Below are 17,003 nucleotides of genomic sequence, written 5' to 3' on the forward strand. Positions count from 1 at the left end.
GCATTTGCAGTGTAATTAGCATTGATTCCCTCATGGATGTAGCCTGTATTATTGCTCGAGGGCCCAAACTAGGTCTCGCATGTTCTCCCTGGTAGAGATTTTACCCACTGAAGCCTGTGTGCAGGGTTTCCAGTCGACTCCAGCAAACTCCATGGCATGTTAAAGCGTAGGAACAAAAGATAGACCATGAATGGCATCGACTGTGGATGTGGAAACTTGGTGAGCGTGAGGGATATTCATCTAATAATCCAATTAATTTTTTTTTATGCAGACTCTGCAGAGCTGTCAAAAAGCAATTAAGTTGAGATCTGCCAGTTTTATCAAAAATCTCCTTGGCCCTGTGAGGTCTGACCTTCAATATATAAATATTTTTCATTTAGCACTGTTCTACCAACATCGCATGAGCTGAAAGTAAACTACCTTAGGTCAACAGAACAAAATGGCGCTTTTCCTGTAGCGCGAATCGCTTTGGCTCGGCATGGCACGTCATGGTTATTTTGCTTTTCCATTAGAGATAGTACCTGGTACTTTTCTACAGTTTTAGTACCTGTAGTAAGTGAGTTGAGCTGATACTATGCGTCACGTCATCAGATTGCCAGTCACTGGAAAAGGCATGAGCAAGACGTCTGACACAAGAATCAACAATGTAGATCATTTAAAAATACTTAAAAATCCTGAAAACGTGGATTATTCTCTAACATTTTGCACAGAAATGTCTAAAATCTCAATATTCTGTCTGGTGTATTTAGCAACAAAGCACTGCCAAAAGCCTGCGATTGTGAATTTTTTTTTAAGTTAACTGGTTCTTATGATTCAGTGACACCGAAAATAACCGTAAGTCACTAGTTTGTGTGTGTCGCTTATTAAACGAAGTCACTGCAGTTTCATGCAGCCGTGCAGTGATGACTCCGCCCACGTTGAGCAGGTACTTTATTGTAATGGAAAACCAACCAAATCATGTAGAACTGAGCCATGACGAGGCGAGGCTCGCTGGGACCATTTTGTGGAAAAGTTGCAAAGTATACACAAAAACACACGTATGAAGGACGTTTGGTTGCCGTTATCCATTCACAAAATTCAAAGTGTTTCAGGCTTTATTTAACTAGTGAACTACTGCATTTCAGGACAATATTAGTGTTGGTAATTAAGTTTGAGTTGAAAAGACGTGTTTTTTTTTTCAGGAAAAGCGAGATGTTTTGCATAATATACATTCTCTTTGATGACAGGTTCAAGGAGAATTTGATACCACACTCATATCTGCACATTAAATATGGAGGTATGACTAAGAAACTATTAGTATGCGCAGGGGGAAATGGTTAACCCGAGATAGCCCGAGCTTGCTAAATGTTCTGAAAATGTAGTGCCAGCACCATGGCGGGAAAGAGGAAAGGAATTGGGCTTGTAATCGGTTCAATCTCGGTTCAAATTCACTATTGTTAATTGGTGTGTGTGTGGAAAAATTCTATCAAGCTTATACATTAAGTTATTTGAATTATATTAGTTTAGTCTTAACAAAAAACCTGAAGTATACAATTCAGAGGTTTCCAAGTAGTGTTTTTGTTTTTTGCCACACGGTGGTATAGTTGCTGTGTGGAGTTTGCATTTTCATCTCTCGTGGGTTCTCTCTTTCCCAAAAACATGCAGATTAGCGAGAATCTATACGTTTATAAACAAAGATATGCAGTAAATGTTGATGACAACCTGTTGAGCTGTAGATTGTTTTGGAGCTACACCCGTTTTCTGTGTCTTTGTGTTTTCAGAGTACATGAGCTCACTGTCAGTTACACCTTCTCTCGAGCTTTACTTCTCTGTAAAACAGGCTGGCAACAACCTCCTGCCATTAAAACAGTTCATTATCTCAGCTTAACACTCAGTTTCTCAATGTTTGATTCTTTTTTTTTTTTTATCCCCATGGCTTCTTTAATGTGAACAGTTACTTTTACAATACACTTATTAAACGTCTTAAATAACTGTTGCTCAGAAGCTAAAGGTTTAACAGTGAGTGAGCTGATAGTGATTTAGTTTGCTGGTAAAAGAGCGATTCGTTTCTGATGGATGCAGTGAGAGCTGAGCCTGTTATAAATCCCTAACCAATACTCTGTCCTATCCCCACATCGGGACAGACAAAGTCATGAATACAATAATAACACGTTTTATCCTTTGTCTCAAGTACTATTTACTTGAGCAAAGGCATTTTCCTGTTTACTTAGCTGTTCTCTCGTCCTGTCCTACCTTCCGCTTCCCCACTGGAGTGGTGCTCTTTCTTCCCACAGTCCTCTTAGCATCCTGGCACAGTATGATGTCTCATAGGTGAGTCAGAAATGTGCCGTGGCTGCCAATGAGCAGTTCCGGTGAGGAGTAGGAGGTTTGTAATGGGCTTAAGAGGAGGACGAGAGGACAGGACAAACAGTGTAGTAGAAGGAGATAAGCTTGTCATTTAAATCAGTATTGACAGTGGCTTTGTGGTGGAACAACCTAAATTGCTGATGGCCTTGTTTTTTATTACCAATTTAATCCACATTTATAGCTGATAAAAAGCTATTGGCGCTAATGAAAAAAATCTACTTGCAGCATATTAGGATTGGAAATACGTCAAAACTTTGACCTTGTGCTGCTTCTAATTGCAAAGAAAGCTGAACAAACAAAGTCTACCACGGTTTACATGGCTCGGCAGCCGAAAACTGCCCCCCCCCCCCCATCAGTGAGGAAATACGCAGAGGGTCATGTCATGGTTAGAACAACAAAACCGAAACCTGTGACTGGTGTAAGGCAATTTTGCTAGAATCTTATTGTTTGCAACTCTTTGTTGTTAATCAGCAACAGTGGCAGTAAAAGGTATATTCTAAAAAATACTACATTCTAAAAATAACAACAAGCTTGAACAATTCTTTGGAGAATGTTAGCTGTGGCGTGACTTCTTTTTTTTTCTTTTTTCTTTTTTTTTTCAGGCCTTGGTTTTATCCGCTCCACAGCAAGTCTAATCCAATCATTTTGGATTTTAAGTGATAGGCAGACAGATTAACCCTCTCATTAAATGCTCTTTTGAAGCAGAGTTGGAGAAGAGACACTTCTTATCCTCATCTTTGGCTAAAATAAATCTAGATCAATTTGCCTCAATTTGGAGACAGTTTTCAAATCCATAATTTATCACAGCTTATTAGAATTCAGGTTATATTAGAGCTTCCACATCTATGCAAATGTCAGTGTAGCTCATTGCACTGCAGACACAGTTGTGAGATGAGACTGAATGTGCTGGTTAAATACATTTGGGTGCAATGAAATACCTGGTTGTAATGTTTATGTCTCGAACATGTTACTATGGCATGTAATTAAAAACAGCAAAATGAGTTAGATTAATATACTGCAAACCAAAACCACCCTGGCCCACCTGTCTGCTGATATAAAAACTACTAGGAATTATCTAATGACTTGCTCCATATAATTTTCAGTAATATATTATTCATGCAGGACTCTCAGTACCTCTGTAAGTTCAGTTGTTCTTTCATCGGGTAACCTTCTATATTAATGTCAGGGGGTGAGGAGCATTATATAAACACCATATCCTCCTATCACAGCTGTGAAATTGGGATTTGGAGTTCAGTGGATTTAAGGTGGAAAAATCTTCACAGAGCAAAATCACCTTGAGAGATGTCTCGATTGAAAGTTGTGATTTTTCTCTGGTGTACATCGCCATATTTCTCTCTCCCACTTATTGGTTGAAGTGTTTGCAATACCTGTAGAACCTTGTTATTAAATATTAAAGATGTTATCCAACTCTGTAAGACTGCCAACAAGAGCCAGAGACCTGCCCCCCTTTAGTATCTATAACTATAGCTTTTCTTATGTTTTTGATTACTTTTTCCACACATTTTGATATCAAATAGTATATCTCCTCGTTTGCTTACCAGTTGCAGTTGTTACCGCTTTAATGTTTATTTGGGATTTTCTACTCGTGCCTTATCGCCTTATAACAGTTGTGATCTTAAAATGGCTCTGCCCCAGTAACACAGAACTGTAAGAAATAAGTTCCTGTTCAGTGTAAACATCTATTTGTGAATCTTGTGGCCAGATCTTTGTGTGCTGGTTTTAAAACTGCATGCAGCCACAGACCCATAGGCTACCGAGAGCTGTCCCTCAGCCATGGCTCGGATATATCACGCTGTCCAGGAAGAAAATAATGAATCTCACACAAACAGTTGGGCACTGTGACAGGGTCCAGCCTCTACTAGTTAGCAGTTCTGGCAACGTCATGTTCTTCACAGAGAGCATGCAGATTTGGACTTGTTATCAACAGGTTTACTGTCAGCTGTGACCAGTTTCTATAATCTCCCTTGAAACCACTCGGAGCTATTTTTATTCTGTTTTTGAGATAAAACAGACCAAAATCATGCAGGATTAATTAAGACCCAGGAGCCAGTTTACAGTATCTTTGCATGAAGACTGGAAACAGGTGGACATTTTTTCAGCCTCGCTCTGCTTGAAGGAAAACAAAAAAAAAAACTTCCGGTACTCAAATTATTCACTATGCATATTTTTATTTATTAATTACAAAATTCTAAGTGGCAAAGAGACGCGTTTGGTGTGTTGACATGACAAAGCTAAAGAGGTGACCTTCATACGGTAATACTGTCTTCATGCTCTGTGATTTTCTTTGTATAAACAAGATCAAATATTCCAATTAGTTAGCTTTGGAGGTGCTTTTACGTTTATTTATTTTTAATCTTAAGCTCTAGACTTGGAGGATAATTTTTTCCCTCTTCTGTTGTCTGAACTTATAACATGCAATTCGTATTGAGAATTGAAATTCTCTTCTGTGACCTTTTTGTCTATGAATATATAGAGGGGTTATTTATCTATGACTGCATAATGATGAGTAAAAACCCTCTATTTCTAATGGTGTCTCCTGACAAGAGTGTAAATGGAGGGACTTGGTTTATAGAGCCAGATAAATTGTCTCCTGATTTGTATACATTATAGCTGCTTGTAAAAGTAATGTTTTTTCTCCTAAAATGCATTTTATATTAGATGTAAAACGTTGCAAATTACACTCCTTGCCCCCTTGGAGCATGGGCAATGCATTTTTATAATTTGAAAGTAAAGTAACCTCTCATTAGAATAAAATACAGGCATATGGAAGGCTTCATTGGAAAAGTGGCTTTCAATAAAAATCTGGGAAGGTTGTTTATTGAAACAAATGCTCTAAATGTCTCCTCCTTAATAATCTTCTATCCTAATGGCTAAAAAGACTGAGGATTAACCAGCAATCAATCTCGTATTGAGTGCTTTCCTTCAGCAGAGAGTAATAACACCTTCAGTTAGACTTACAAGACTTTTTTTTTTTTTCTTCCTTGTATACCCACTATGTCTAATCAGTGCTCTCGAGCTAATTTTAATGTCGGTCTAATGGCATGACAATTTGTGCTTACAAAGATAGTCAGGTCAGCATACCAAAGCATAATGTTCTTTAATCAGTGCTATAAATATGGTATGAGCAGGTACACAAAACGAGGAGAGAAGAGAATGGATAGTAATGAAGACAATAAAAAGCTGGAACATGAACGATAAAAGATTAGACTGCACGGGCTTTTAAGAAAATAAACCAGCTCAGGGTAAAAGGGGAACTAATAAAAGTGCAAATGATCATTTCCATTTATTTTAAAAGCTGTAGCATCTTCTATGCACCTCGGGTTGCAGCGAGGTCTGGAAACAAACAGGCAAATTGACTTTGGCAGACAATTAGCTTCCCTCCCAGACCTGAAGCCATAGACAGAGCAGAGTCACTATCTGACTTTGAAGCCCAGCAGCCAGGACCTTTTTTTTACCACACCTCTCTAGCTTGAATGCCACGGCTCCCTGCATCAGTTCTTTCTAAATTTTTTTTTTTTTTTTTTTTTTACATGACCCCAATCTCCTGAAATCCCCATCACAATGCTGTCTGTGCATGGCGGTTCCTTTGGAGGTCTTGCATGGCCAGAGATATTGTCACACCAATCGTTGTTGTAGTAACACGACTTCCTCTCAGAGTACAGGGAGGTGGACTCTCTGGCTGCCGTCTGGACTGGACACTGTGCAGATGTTGTTTCCTTTTTTTTTTTTTTAATATATATATATCAGCTTAAATTAAACCAGCAATGTATCAAAACACACGCACGTTTACTGCTTCTCTGTCCTGAGAAACAGTGACAGATTTGAAAAATAAAGGAGTTTGTCAGAAAAAAAAAAGAAGAACCTTAAATTGAGATTATCATGAATATCCTGGTTTCATATACAGTTCGGGGTGCAGGAGCATGCCTCGTTGATTTACATGTGATCTACTTGTGTACATTTTAAGACATTTTGATCAAGTGAAATGAGCTTTAAATCCATGTCAGTGGAATAAGTTGTCTGTGAAGCACTAATTCATGCAGATAACTAACTTAACCTAAGTTCCTCAGTCATTAGAACTTATATCTCTGGGGCAATTAGAGTTTAAATGTGATGTGAAATCAGGTCAGTCACTTTTTGTTTATGCTGAATAGTGGAGACAAAATGCTAATTCTATCCTCACCTGCCCCCCCCCCCCCTTTCTTATCACCATCACATCTATCTCTCCCTTCCTCCCTCTCCTTCTCTCAGTCTCCTCATCCCGACCTGTATCTCATTCCCTCCCAAGGTTGAGCTTTGATTGATGCAGCCATTTCATTTTCATCCATGTCCGTGAAGAAAGTAAACACAGGCTAATTAATATGCAGATGTTACCCGCCTGTGCTGGTGCGCTCATGCATTCAAAACAAACACAAAACTGCTTGAAGAAAGGCAAGTTTTCTTTAAGCAGTTCAAAAGTTTCATTTGCCATTGACATTGGACGAAATAAATAAACGTCAGCTACAGCCAGCTAGTTAGTTAATTCACTTAAGTGAAACAAAGTCGAAGGCATCATGATGTATGGCCACGTTTTAATTTAGCACGATGGCACGGGAGCGTTTGGTTTGATACCTGTGGATGTAATAATTTAGCTTCTTTGGGATCCGCTCAGTCTCTCTCGAATTGCCTGCTGGTCCCATTGTAGCCAACAGATTATAGAGTTACTGGCTGCAACATACTTTAATCCGTCTTGGTGTAATTCAGCTATGTTGAAGCTGAACTGATGCAGTTCTACTTTGTAGAAGTGGAAAAAAAAGAAAGAAGAAAAATCAAGCAAGCAAGACAAATCTTATTTTTCTATCCTTTTCCAAAGCGTTCAACAAAAACATCACCACCACTTGAAAGTCCTCCATTCTGTGAGGACAATGAAGAGCTGTGGTTTACATTCTCAGATGAGCTGAAAGTGAACTTTCTCCCATGATAAGATTGAACATTTACATTGAAAGAGTGAAACATTTCTTGTGTCTGCAGAGAAAAATCTCTGTTCTCACAGTGGACAAAAGTGTCATGTCGCCATTCTCAGTAAACACCCCTAACCCTAACCCTAACCCACCCGACTGAAGAAGGTACAGTACAACAAACCTTCTGTGACTTAGAGAAGAACAAAACCAGTCTTCTACGAAGTATTGTGTGTGAGCATGTGCGTCACGGTTTCAGCAAATATGGAGACCCATTGATGGGACCATGCTGTAATCATTTGGTGAGGGGATTATGAGAAACAATAACTTAAAGCCAGTCTTCAATTAAACGTGTAGATGGCAGACTGTCCTTGGTGCAACGAAAACAAACATCGCCCCTGTGTCTCATAACTCTCTCAGTATAAGTGAGGATGTTGATTTGATATTGATTAGGTTTCATGAGTGTCCACCACTCATCCAGCTTATTGTTCTCCATAGGATGGTATGAAGCGTTGTCCTCCCTTGAGACTTGTGGCCCTGTACAAGTTGTATTATCTGCTCTTATGGCTCCACACAGCCTGAATGTAGACTCGTGACTCAGGCTCCACAGTGAGTGCTCCCTGGTGAAGCCCTTATATCTTCTGACCCTGCAGATGAAGGCAAACTGCATCTGTCTCCTACGCTGTGCGCTTCTGTGTTTCTCCAGTTTGTCTACCTACACTGTTCTGCGTCAACATATGTCCATTGAAGTGGTGCCATCCTTGTGTGTAATTAATGCATCTGACACCAGCCAGTTAATCCAAATAGACCTGAGTATTCTTTGGAAAATTGCTCTCTCATTTCAGCTTTAATGATGTGAGCATTAGGTTAGCCACAAGTATGTTCCCTATAGCTGCCGTGTTGTTGAATACGACCTGTTCATCGTGTCTACTTCACTTTTGCAGGTTCTGATTGAGGCGACTGTTTCCAGGGAACGGCGAGGATACATCGCCATAGATGACATCATGGTGCTCAACTATCCCTGCTGTAAGTGCCACTTTTGACAATGGATTACAATTACAGACAATTACAGGAAGTACTAAAGGCAAAAAAAAAGTGGTTTTGGGGGAAAATGTATTTCAAAGCAGCTTGAAACATGAATAGGACGAGGAGAGGAGTAACGGCAGATTGACCTTTTATATTAGTGCTGCACGTTGTCCTGAGGCATCTTGCAATGACAGAAGTGCATATTAAAACGATGTGACACCCAAATGCCAACACTCCTTTCCCCCCTGAGATCACACCTGCCCCTCTGCCTCTGGCCTTTTTCCACTGCCAAATTGATTTCTTAATCAGTAAAATTTTGAATTCTCTATCTCTCTCTTTGACGACTTCTACAGTCGCGTCTTTCTGGTCACGCTGAAAGTGTGCCGTAACAGAGGCTTCTCTTTTCTTCCCATATCTAGTACTGCATTTCAAAGCCTTAGGAAAGAAACTGGCTTCTCTTCAGGGTGTTTTTTTATTTTTTTGCTTGAACCAATGGCACCCTGTGGAGTGATTTTTGTGTCAGTAGTGGAGAACTAAGGGTGTGTTGTCAGCCCCGGAGGACGCTGTGTAAAATGTATTCACTAAGACACCTGAGCTTAATACCCGGACAAAGTGCAGCAGTGTCACTTACACAATCCCTGTGTAGCCCAGTGTTGAGCACAAGGGCTCTTGTCAGTTCCTGTGACACGTAACATCCATGGTCCACACCACTTTCAAGGGACTTGCAGTATATAACTGCCATATGATTGAAGGGCATTTTTCTCTCATGCGGTTCTCCTTGTTAAGATTTATACATTCCCTATTGTCATCACTGAAGTGCTTGGTCTTTTCACAGATGTCGTGCAGGTGAGGACACCACTAGTGATTTTAATAAACGCGCTCTGAATGTGACATTGCTTTGTACCTGTTCTGTGCACATATTACCCCTGTACCCTGTCAGCCACCCTGTTTCTCCAAGAGACAGCAGATGGTGTCTTCTGAGTGCTCCCACTGTGGCCATTAAACAATTAGGACTCTCATCAAGACCTGAGCAATGCCTTATGATGTGGCACATGGCCATCCTGCATCACTTGCCAGCAAAGGGTGTGAGGAGAAAGGAGTGAAAAATAGTTGTAAAAGGATTGCATCATTAAAAAAAAGAAGAAGCAGAATTTACTTTTTGTAAATAGCAGTCGAAGGTCCAGTGTGTAAAAATGTGTGATGTCTAATGATAGGACGACAGAGTGCAACAAATCCAAGTTCTTTACATTCCAGAAAATACAATATTTATATTGTACTTTTAATAACTCTCTCAATTTACCCCACTCTCTTTGTTGGTTTATACCATAGACTGTACATACAATTACAATTACATAACAATATGTTATATGGATTTCCACCGGGCACGTTACAGCAGTCGGAACGTCAGCGGCGCAGTCGCCGATCGCTTCCATTCTAATCAATGTATTTCCACCAGGCGCGCTGCGGCACGTCTCAGCAGCCTCCCAGAAGCGGCTCGCCCCGCCGCATCGCTATCGATAGGTACCAGTTCTATTTTTGCCGTTTCCGTTGCTGAATCGCACCAGACAGCAAGTCCGACACAGAATCGAAGTAAAACACTTCCTCCCCCCTTTCAAAATAAAACACTATACAAAGGTCATATAGCCTGTCACAACTTCAAATCAATCAATCAATCAATCTTTATTTGTATAGCCCACAGTTTACAAACATAGTTTGTCTCACGGGACTTCACAGGGTTGGTAACATCCTCTGTCCTTAGACCTTCGACCAGGGTAAGGAATAATTACCAGGGAAAAAACCCTTGTAACAGGGAAAAAGGGTAGAAACCTTAGGGAGAACCACAGGTGAGGGATCCACTCTCTGGACGGACAGACGTGCAGTAGATGTTACCCAAAATATACAATACACAATGACAAAGAATAAAAAGTAAAAAGTTAACTATGATCAATCAACATTAAGTCGTCACCGGTGCTACCAGGTCAACAGGCAATTGGTCAGAGGGTCTCGGAGAGTCATAACGTACGACGAGATACTGAAGTGGAGAAACATAAAAACCGGTCATGACACCAGATCAAAAGTTCTTCCACGTCAATCGCGGGATTCCGCGAACTCGTGTCTGTTCAGGATTATCTTGTGATCTTCCGTGAATACCGCTGGCTCCCAAGGCACCGCTGCGCTGCCGTAACACGTCCCGGTGGGGATTGACGCCGGGCAGAGGATGGTGCAAAACCCCGCCGCTGACGTTCCGCTGCTGTAACACGCCCGGTCGAAATCTGCCTTAAGTATATAGTGAATAGCCATGCCTGGGGGGAATTCTGTTGCGAGTATTTTCCTGAGGAGTTAATGGTCTCATTTTCTAGTTTCAGGTCTTCGTCAATAGGACATGATGTCAATTTTTTAAATTTGATTCTAATGTAGTGGAAAATAGATGATAACTTATTGCACATATGAGTGGACACCACTGTGACTGACAGCTGGTAATGTTGAAATTGTGATCCCCACTTGGTTTATGCATAAGGTTTATGTACGCATGGTAATATTCCACTTTAAAAATGCAAAATGCCTGCTGCAGAAACCTACGTGTGCAAAATGGTCGCCTCAGTAAAGCAAGGACGTTTTGGTACAATGTTTTGGTACATCTAAAAGGCTTATTATCAGGCTATGAAAAAACTGATTTTTTTATTTTCTTTTAAAGCGGAGTACAACTACAAGCACTTTTATTTGTACAATGTCATGTCATTTAGGTTGAGTCAGCTTAACGGAGGCTAATCAAGGAAAAAACTATACTCCAACCTTATAAAGCTCAGTTGTAAGACTGAGTGGAGGTCACGAATCCATCGCTACTGATGGCTGCAGGTAACACATGTATTAAAGGGCCATTCTGTAATTTCAACTTTTACAATATGTATATGCAGGGTGCGATTTGTAAAGGGGGGAAGTTTAAAAAAAAAAAAAAAAAAAATATTCAAGGTTTTTTTTTTTTTTTTTACATTGTTTTCAGTCTATGATGTGTTCAATATCAACAATTTAGCAGAGATAGGGATAGGAAAACCACACCACCCTGTGTATACATAACATATTCAATTTCTACAAATCTAAAATGTTGTTATGCAGGATTGTTGAAACATTTTAGTGATACTCTTGTTGTTCTTGGTCTATTTTGGTCAAATTTACAGTCCAATGAAATATTCATCATGCTAAAGTTTGCTAGGGATAAAATCAGACAAATGTAGCTCAATAACACAAACTCTTTACAACTCCAAGGCCTGTTTTTTAAATTTACATTCATTTCTGTCTTTGTTTATGTTTGGCTCACAGACATGAATTATGAATTAACTATAGGAGGGCGAGTCAGTCAAAGGAAACATGGCCACCTGTGGGGCACGAATGCAGGCGCTCCTTCCTTACTCCTCGCTGCGCACTAACTAAATCAACAAATTGTCATCTGCCTCCTCTCCTCCATGATAGAAACAGTGTTGTGCAAAAACAGGGAAAGAGTGAGAGCCAAACATTTGCTTCTCCCCAGTGCTTCAGTTCACTGTTGCTCTGCCATCTCTTCCTGTCAATCATTTGGAGTGACATGTTGACTTGTCCTACCCCATTTCTCAGAGATGGCAGACAGTGCTGCCGGCATTAACCCAGTGATTTGGCTCTGCAGGGGTCTGGTTCTCACTGCTCTATTGTTAATCATGGAGTTGGATGAGAGGGCTACTCCCACACAGTGACTCATTGGCAGCTTCACACAGTTTTCTGGGACATTATTAGTCAAAAAAATGAAGAACTGACACTTATTCACTTTCTGCTCATCTAGAGATTGATTAATGTTAAGTGGCAAAGTGTTTTGCTAACGGACACGAAGCGAACCCCTCAACACATAAATTTTCATGCTGATATACGTACGTTAATGTGCTATAATATAGTTGAACAGTTTTGTTGAATATTTAGTTTTTTGTTATGGTCGATATAAGGACTGGTGTGCAATGAAGAAGGAAACAAAGTAGCCAAGTTTGCTCCACCACTGTCATAACAAGTACAAAATCACATTTACAAAGTAAAGAAATAAATAAATAAACACACACTTGCATTTGCATTTGGAAGTTAATTTTACAGACATCAGTGTTCATCAGTGCTTATCTTGACTTGTTATGCATTAACTTAATATGGAGCACATTGTGCTAAATATAAATTGTAAAAATATAAACAATTGCAATTCGTTTTATTACACAGAATTTCTATTATGTCCCATTGTCATTGAAATTAAAGTTAATTATGAACAAAGCCAGTTGTTCTCTCAGGCAGAAATGCCTGAATGTCTGTTTATGATTGATTAAAAACATGTCCCGTGGAGACTCCTGGCACATCTGCAAATGACTGAAAGGTAGAGGAGATTTTTGAGTTCACTGAGTGTGTGTGTTTGTGCCCGTCTGTCTCTTCAGATAAAGCACCGCACTTCTCCAGGCTAGGAGAAGAGGAGGTCAATGCCGGGCAAAACGCCACTTTTCAGTGTGTTGCTGCTGGAAGGGCATCAGAGGCTGAGAAGTTCCTGCTGGAGGTCAGTGGTTTAATGTTCGCTAAAGGAACCTGTGCATATTAAATTGTGTGGTGTGTTTGTTTTTGCTATTTTTCCACATTTGACTGGATGTTGGACACAGAGTAAATAGAATGAAATCACCCCGGCTGGAAGAGACACAAAATAAAAAAAGAGAGTGTTTTTTCATTTTGTAGTTGTTTTATGTCCCTTTGTCATGGTGTCTTTTTAGGTTACTTTGTGATAGTGAAAAGCCTAACATGAGTCACAGACTTCAATCACAATGTGTAACTGAACTGTCTACACACAAAAAAAGTATTTCAAGTGGCGGCTATTGAAACATGACGGACTCATTGTGTTTGTCTTAAATGGAGACTGTGGTAAGAATACTGTGAAAGCCATTAATGCCTTGGGTCCTTCTTAATTCTCAGGCTTTGAAAAGTTACGCACACCAAGTTATCTTAAAAAAAAAAAAATCCACCACCACATGTTTATATTCCAATTTTTCTGCTGTGTTTTGGATATCTACAGTGTGTTTTCATCTAGAATGGCTTGCTCATTGAAGGTCAGGTGGGCTGCGTGGTTCTTACCTCTGGTGGAAATAACTCTGTGGTCTCCAAAACCATCCTTTTCATTTAGCCCTGATTAAGGAACCACAAATTACTGTTCTGTAGGATGTTTTTTTTTTTTCATCTCTCAGTGCAATTACTGTGCAGCCATGCACACATTCATTGTGTTTGCCAACATCTTACCACCCACTACACCCAGTGTTAATCACAGTTGACCTGAGGAAAACCTACTCTTTTGTTTTGAACTGTGAGATGTATGATTTATGTAACTGAAGCATCCTCACTCCCACCTCTCTGAACACTTTATCAAACCACTCATTTGGTCACAGCACACGGATACAAGGATGAAGACAAATCCTTTGGGTAATTAGCTGGCATAACCGTACAGGAGTCTGCTGTAATGAGATCGTGAGGCCACTCTGCCTCTCCTTTGCTTTTCACTGTCCTCTTCACCTCTTTCTGTCTCTCCTCTCTGTGCTTCAAACTCATCTCTGAGCCCTATTTTCTCCATGAGTTGAAATCACAGTGGTTTTCTGCTGTGCCCTTTGTGCTCAGTGTGTCTGCAGCAGCAGCTGCAGCACAGTCTTGTCTGCACATACTTGTCAGATGAACAGATTTTTTTTGTTGTTGTTTGTTTGCAAATTACAGAGGACCAGATTGTTTATGTAACATGAAGTGATATTCTGTTTATTACATTTTTTTCCTCCCATTTCCTTTCTTTCTGTAATCCATATACTTGGTAGTTATTCAAAACCAGTTATAAAAGATGCAAGGTAGTTACAGTCGTGTATGATTGAGATTTCTCTTCCTGCAGTCACAAGACTGGCTTAACCTTAATCAGTGGGTATGTGTTTATGTGTTTGTGTGTGAAGGCTCAGCCCCGAGGTTTGTGTGGTCTGTGGGTTTTTGACGGGCCCGTATCAGAAGTACAACAGACACTAGTTTGGCCGAGCGTAACCCAAAGGTCTCCTTGTTTTCCCAGCATGCTCGTGTGCTTTGCTTTCAGTAAAAACCGGGCACATGAAAAAAGAATCAGTGTTATGATTCATGTCCACAGTTTCATACAAAAAGCATGTCATGAAAACAAGAGAGCAATATCATATTCAGTGTGTTTTTGTTGAGGCTACGTAGTACTTCAAGGATGCTCATGGTTTTAATGGTGTGGAACAATGTGAGAAATATTTCCCCCTGTGCAACAGCAAGGTGCATCATGCAACATTCATTTGAATTTTCTTCTCTATCAGCTTTTGCTTCCCCCCATTGATCTTTCCCCCTGTTTGTCCATCACAAACTCTCTGTTTTTTTTTCTCCTCATTACTTCAGGAAGACTGACAGAATTACATTTATTTTTGGAACTGGTTAAAGGGATAAAAAGAGGATAGATATAGATAAAACCTCTATTCACAATTCTGAGCAACTTAATGGAAAGAAAATGGTTAGGTTAAGGTTCAGATTATGGTTAAAATTATGAGAACATTATGTGTGTGTGTGTGTGTGTTTGTGTGTGTGCGCATAAAAAGACTAGGATACAGGGCTGTGGGGGCATTTTTATGTTTATACGAGGGAATTACAGTCTTTACGTTTACATTAATTATTCTGTCCATTCAGATCTGTAAACATGGATGTGTTGAAAACGAAGTAGCATTTAATTAATTATAATTTATCTGTACGTTAGTGTTTATATAGACACAGTAAGAGCTATTGCACATGATACAGTGCATATATGACATCGAATGCACACTCATGCATATTTGAGAGAGACACAGTGACCCATGCTCTTTTCTCTCGACCTGCTCTTTCCTGCCTTCCAGAGACACAATGGAGACATTTTAACAACAGCATCTATCAAGCACCTGAGTCACCGGCGCTTCGTGGTGTCCTTCCAGCTAGACAACATCCAGCGAACGGATCAAGACCTTTACCGCTGTGTCACTCAATCCCCCAGGGGCTCTGGGGTCTCAAACTTTGCTGAACTTGTTGTCAAAGGTAAACAATCTTGCTTGTTTTTCTCTCCATGTTCTCTTTTTTGGTCTTTCTCCTCCTAGCATCACTTTCTGTGCTGTTATGGGTGTGTATAATCTTGTGCTTTTCTATTTCTATTTCTGCCTATGATTTAGGGGTAGAAATCAAAATAAAAATTATTAAGAAGTATTGCGTTACTAAGAAAACAGAACGTCTGAGAAAAGTTAAAAGAGCAGGATTTCTTTATTTATTCAGTCACAACATAGAGAACAATGTGCTTAAACTCTATGCATTAAACATGGATTGAGCATCTCTTAATGCAGCTTTCTTTGCCATTATCCCTCTGTAAACTCCCTCTTCTTCGACCTGGTAACTTCTATACAAGTTTCTCTCATTCATTTGTGGTTTAGAGCACCTTAATTTGTTAATTATAATATCAATATTTGCCCTGGCAAATCGATTATCGAGGAAGGACGCCAATATACCACCAAATCGATATTTTGACCCCCTACTGTGACTAAACTATTAATTCAAATTAAACTGACTGTAACATACAGTAAAACACACTTGAATTGAAATTGAAAAATTGCATGGTGCGCTGTGCACATGAAGGGTCTTTAGATGGTGAACGCATCATAACTTATGGTAGTTGTTTTCTGAGCTGCAGTTGTAAAATATTTTGTTGCACTCCGTTCCTCAGCTCCCTGTCAAAAGACTGTTCACTTGACTTGGACTCCTTGCAGCTCCTGTCATATCATGTACCACAGATAGTGACCTCACTCCCATTACTCACTCCAACCCCACAGCCTGACATCACTTTGACAGCATAGTAATGACATGGTTGTGGGGTGGTGTGCTGGCATAACACACTGCAAGCAAAGAGAAGAAGAGCAGTGCAAATAAGGACGCGTAAGATTGTCATTCTTCTTGTCCTCTACGGCATGGATTCATATTGTGATTCAGACTGATTTGGTACAGACACATCCTATTCACCAGCAGCTGCCATTATACATAGCAAGAGTTGGTGAAAACACTGACCGAAAGCTATGAAAACCAATTTAATGTCACTCCCAGCAAATGTGTCATATCCATGCCTTAGTTTATTCTATAATCAGGTTAAGATGTTATTTCTGGCATAGCTCATTCTGCTTCTGAGTAGTATTTTCAAGTCATGTTTTAGGGTCCGATAATCTATACCGATGTGTCCTTGGGCAAGTCACCCCACCTTGCTCCTGACGGCTGTGCCAGTAGAGTGTGAATGGGTATGAAAGATGATTGATAGGAAATGCGCTGTGTGAAAGTGTCAATCTCTGTTTGAACCTGGTCATAAGCACGGAAGGCAAACCATAATAAAATTAAGCTACTGATTTATCAATCATGTGATTAAATAAATGATTAAGAGAAAAGGCAGCTTCTTATTGCACTTTCTTTTATTTGGATGTAAAGATAACATGTAAAAACTTCACATGCTTAACAAATTGCATGTTAAAAATAGTATTACATACATACATATGTTACATATATTAACAGTATTAAGAACATATGCCGAATATTATGATGCTTTTGAGATGAAAGTCAGCTCACTGTCAAAGTGCATTAGCGCAAATGGATAATTTC

The 17,003-nt window shown here is 39.8% G+C and overlaps 1 protein-coding gene across 2 annotated transcripts in view; it reads left to right on the forward strand.

Annotated features, from left to right (window-relative positions):
* Positions 1-17,003, forward strand: part of ptprub (protein tyrosine phosphatase receptor type Ub) — a 166,211-nt gene that overhangs the window by 89,218 nt on the left and 59,990 nt on the right. For both annotated transcript variants that reach the window (XM_083893052.1, XM_083893053.1), the window contains exons 4-6: positions 8,246-8,327; positions 12,764-12,879; positions 15,236-15,410. In XM_083893052.1, the coding sequence (XP_083749178.1) occupies positions 8,246-8,327; positions 12,764-12,879; positions 15,236-15,410 (373 nt within the window). The remainder of the gene's footprint in view (positions 1-8,245; positions 8,328-12,763; positions 12,880-15,235; positions 15,411-17,003) is intronic.

Source organism: Microchirus variegatus (assembly GCF_963457635.1).
Source record: "Microchirus variegatus genome assembly, chromosome: 1".
In the NCBI taxonomy this organism is placed as follows: Eukaryota; Metazoa; Chordata; class Actinopteri; order Pleuronectiformes; family Soleidae; genus Microchirus; species Microchirus variegatus.